Here is a 5,000-nt window from a genome sequence, read left to right on the forward strand (position 1 = left end):
AAGGTTCTGCAAAAGGTCCCTGTGTGTTCCGCGAGAACAAGTGATATAACCTAATACACTTTTAATTTTTATTTTATTTCATATAATATAATTAAACACGCACGACATATTCTTGGTTATTGTCATGTAGTGTGTATATGTATATATGGATAGATATGTATATACATATATATATATATATATATATATATATATATATAACACAGGAACCCACAGTCGGAGAAAGAATAAACTTTGAATAAAGAATAATCCTATATTTCGGCTATCAACTGTAGCCCTCTTCAGGAAAGTACATAAGATAGAGAACAGAGGGGACTTATAAACTACAGTAAGAAGAGATGTGGACAGTTGACCTCACTCAGGCGCGGGGCAAACTGGGGTGGCGGAGGAGGGAGGGGGTGAGGAGAGGGGAGGATGTAATGTCCGCATTAGCTTATTTATTGCTGCGCGTGAGATTATGTCAGGTGTCCACTGCCCTTTAGAAATATTAATATTAGGGCATTCCTCAATTAATGCTGATTCGACTATTTTCCTCCTGAAACCACAGTGGGACTTGAACACTAATCTGGCCTTACCCCAGTCGAAAGAATGATTCTTATTTTTAACATGAAGAAATACAGCCGAATTTTCTTGCCCATACCTAATTGACCTTTTATGTTCTGCCAATCTAGTGTTCAAGTCTCTCCCGGTTTGACCCAAGTAAACCAAATCACAATCTTTGCAGGGCAAACAATAAACACCAGGTGACTCAACTTCCTTCGGTTTTTGTTGAACGTTCACAATTTGCTTACGTACGGTGTTAGGATAGTGATAGGCAATAGTGAGACGTTCACGAGGAAACAATTTAGTAGAAGAACTGACGGTATTATTGAATGGAATTTTTAAAATGTCCTTAAAGGACATAGCCGAAATATAGGATTATTCTTTATTCAAAGTTTATTCTTTCTCCGACTGTGGGTTCCTGTGTGTTATTTACAAATGTGCTACTACATTTCTATTTAGAAAATATATATATATATATATATATATATATATATATATGTACATATATATATATATATATATATATATATATACACACACACACACACACATATATATATTTACGAAAATTAATGTTGATGATGTACTTACGTTTTTGGAAACCAAACTGCAACCGTTTCAAGACTCTTTCCCCCTCCCTGTCAACAAAATTCTTGCTTTAGTTCGCCTGTGTGTTTCTTCAAATGTTTTCTCCTTTCAAGACCAATTCTTCCGTCAAAAATTCGGTTGCAGTATGGGTTCCAATTTGTCTCCTGTTTTGGCCAATTTGTACATGGAGTATTTTGAGTGTACCCTTTTGCCCAGCATCAAACCGCCCGAAATGATTTGGCTCAGGTACGTAGACGATATCTTTTCGGCATGGGATGACAGCTGGGGCCCATTTGAAGTGTTCCATGATAAATTGAACCAATTGACCCCGAATCTTAAATTTAAAGTTGAATGGGAAGAAGGACACCAAATCCCTTTCTTGGATATTTTATTAAGAAGAACTGATGATAATTTATTCTTTACAGTATACCGTAAGCCCACCCATTCAGGCAGTTATCTCCACTTTTTTAGCAATCACCCTGACAATGTCAAAAAAAAAAAAAAAAAAAAAAAAAAAGTGTTGCCTCTGGCCTTTTTTTGAGGGCTTTCAGGATTTGCAGTCCTCAATTTCTGGACCACGAGATTGAGGTGATCAAATGTCAACTTGAGAAGTTGGCTTATCCACCTTGGTTTCTGGACCAAGCCCTCAGTAAGGCTAGGGCCAACCATTTTAAAACTTCCGTCCCCTCAAATTTTCACCGCTCCTTTAAGGACATTTTAAAGATTCCATTCAATAATACCATCAGTTCTTCTACTAAATTGTTTCCTCGTGAACGTCTCACTATTGCTTATCACTATCCCAACACCGTACGTAAGCAAATTGTGAACGTTCAACAAAAGCCGAAGGAAGTTGAGTCACCTGGTGTTTATTGTTTGCCCTGCAAAGATTGTGATTTGGTTTACTTGGGTCAAACCGGGAGAGACTTGAACACTAGATTGGCAGAACATAAAAGGTCAATTAGGTATGGACAAGAAAATTCGGCTGTATTTCTTCATGTTAAAAATAAGAATCATTCTTTCGACTGGGGTAAGGCCAGATTAGTGTTCAAGTCCCACTGTGGTTTCAGGAGGAAAATAGTCGAATCAGCATTAATTGAGGAATGCCCTAATATTAATATTTCTAAAGGGCAGTGGACCCCTGACATTATCTCACGCGCAGCAATAAATAAGCTCGTGCGGACGTTACATCCTCCCCTCTCCTCACCCCCTCCCTCCTCCGCCACCCCAGTTAGCCCCGCGTCTGAGTGAGGTCAACTGTCCACATCTCTTCTTACTGCAGTTTATAAGTCCCCTCTGTTCTCTATCTTATGTACTTTCCTGAAGAGGGCTACAGTTGATAGCCGAAATATAGGATTATTCTCTATTCGAAGTTTATTCTTTCTCCGACTGTGGGTTCCTGTGTGTGACATATATATATATACATACACACACATATATATATATATATATATATATATATATATATATATATATTTTTTTTTTTTTTTTCCCTCTTTTTCTTTACGCAGGGGTTCCTTGAGACTCATTTTATAGGTTACGCAAGGGCATAAAGGTTGAGAAACGCTGCTCTAGAAGCTTCATATCACGCGCGTGAAAAAAAAAGCCATCCGGTATTTGCTGAGTTTCCTGTGTGTGGCAGCCGACGTGAACCCTGACACCAAAATGTATTCCCCAAGCAACTGATGCCGACACTGAGGTTTATTTATGAAACCGGTCGCTATGTGTTGTTTTGCGCATGCGTGAGGGTCCTCTGTACATTCGAACCATAATGTTGTTTTACACTTGCTTGATACCTTGCTGTTTTCTACACATGCTTAATACTGTGTTATTTACAAAATCAACATTGTGTTGCTGTGCATTGGAATCGTAATATGCTGTTTTGCACATGCTGCTGTGTTGTTTTACACTTGGTTGATGCCTTGCTGCTTTCTACGCATGCTTAATACTGTGTTATTTACAAAATCGACATTGTGTTGCTGTGCATTAGAATCGTAATGTGTTGTTTTCGTTCACATGCTTGAAGCGGTGTTGTTTTCTTCATATGCTTGATACTGTGTTGTTTTCTACACATGCTTGATGCTGTGTTTTTTTCTACACACGCTTGATGCTGTGTTGTTTACTAAAACAATGTTGTGTTACTGTGCGTTCGAATCGTAATCTACTGTTTAATATACATGCTTGGCGCAGTGTTATTTCCTACATATGCTTGGCTTTGTATTATTTACAAAATCGGTGCTGTTTCACCGTGTCATTTTCTACACAAGCTTGATGCTATGTAGCTGTCCCAACGACTGAGTTTGTTTTATTTTAATTTTGTGCGAATGGTTAGTCCTTGTGCCTTGTGTTGTTTCTCTTATTCTCAGAGAAACCCTTGTTGATAACTGTTGTCTTTCTGTTATGCCCACTGTGAATGTTGGAAGCAGTGTCTTAAGCGGCTCCGTTGTAGGCGATTTTGCTGTGCAATGTCGGGCAATTGCACCAACCTTGCGGGGGCACTACGAGCGTCTACGCTTGTTTCTCAGGCGTTGGAGATCTGTAACCTCACCGAGATGATCTGGTAAGAGTTGGACATCATGGCGATGAGCAGGTTAAGAAGTACGATGATGTTGATCATGGAGTACGACCCAAACATTAGCATGGACCAGAATCTGGTGAAGCTTCCGACTCCAGTCAGTTCAAAGGCGTCCAGTTCCACCAGGCCAAAGGAAGCCCAGAAGAGGGATTGAGATGTCTCAAACAAGCTGAGAAGCAGAGAGAAAAAAAAGAGAAATATATATATCAAACCGTTAAAAACCGTTAAACCGTTCCGAGGAGGAAGCGGTCGGTGAGCCAGTCTCCTCTTCGTGTACTTACCGAGATGCGATTATAAGAATTGGACATCATGGCGATGAGCAGATTGAGAAGCACAATCACGTTGATCATACAGTATGAGCCAAACATAAGCATAGCCCAGAACCTCGTAAAGCTGCCGACTCCAGTCAGGTCGAAGACATCCAATTCAACCAATCCAAACGAAGCCCAGAAGAGCGACTGCGACGTTTCCCATAAACTGACGATGTAGTACACAATAATATAAAGAGGATACAACCATAATAATAATAAAAAAAATATGTGGGTAGTAGGCAAATAATGATAAGAAAAAATCGAGGACCGACTCATTATTAACGCAACTTTAGATGATTTGTTGCTACCCTAAATTCTAAATAAGGGAGTTGATAAAACTGAAACTCAAAAATAAATTGGTAAAAAGATATCTACAACACTCAGAGTTTAATTAGGGTTGGTTGTCGACTTGTTTCTGTAAAGGACATGAGGACGACAGTTGTCTTCCAGAAAATCTCCAATTTTATGAGTCACTAACTCATTTGTTAGAGAAATCTTTTGATAACAAGGAGTGACTTTCTAGAGACCAAATGATAGGTTACTCGAAGAAAACGGGCGATTTAAAGTCCAAGAAGGAAATTACTCAACCTGACCGTGGTATGTGTCTAGTTATTACGAGTTTGGTTGACATTGTATATATACATACATACATATATATATATATATATATATATATATATATATATATATATATGTATGTATGTATACATACGTATATATATATACATGTATATATATATATATATAATTTTTTTTTTTTTTTTTTTTTTTTTTTTTTTTTTTTCAATGAACTGAAACTCTTAATCGTTTATAATGATGTATTGTTCTTAGATTTGAATAAGTTTCTAAGTTGGATATCCTGAATGCATATGACAATTTTGTTGAAGGTGAGGGGGCTACGCCAGAAATCGAGTAGCAGCGGCCAAAACCTCCTTTGCCCTATGCGATTGGAGTGTTGAGACAGGTAACAGTTAATGCTGGGAATT

General features: G+C 38.1%; 1 protein-coding gene across 2 annotated transcripts in view; it reads right to left on the bottom strand.

Annotated features, from left to right (window-relative positions):
* The window catches only part of trp (transient receptor potential), a 66,471-nt gene that overhangs the window by 10,328 nt on the left and 51,143 nt on the right, over positions 1-5,000 (bottom strand). Inside the window, exon 15 of one of the 2 annotated variants that reach the window (XM_076188270.1) lies at positions 3,985-4,180. In XM_076188270.1, the coding sequence (XP_076044385.1) occupies positions 3,985-4,180 (196 nt within the window). Of the gene's footprint in view, positions 1-3,676; positions 3,873-3,984; positions 4,181-5,000 lie in introns of both variants that reach the window. The other variant, XM_076188269.1, reaches the window with a different exon arrangement.

Source organism: Oratosquilla oratoria, chromosome 7 (assembly GCF_046742065.1).
Source record: "Oratosquilla oratoria isolate Oo_2021 chromosome 7, ASM4674206v1, whole genome shotgun sequence".
NCBI classification, from domain to species: Eukaryota; Metazoa; Arthropoda; class Malacostraca; order Stomatopoda; family Squillidae; genus Oratosquilla; species Oratosquilla oratoria.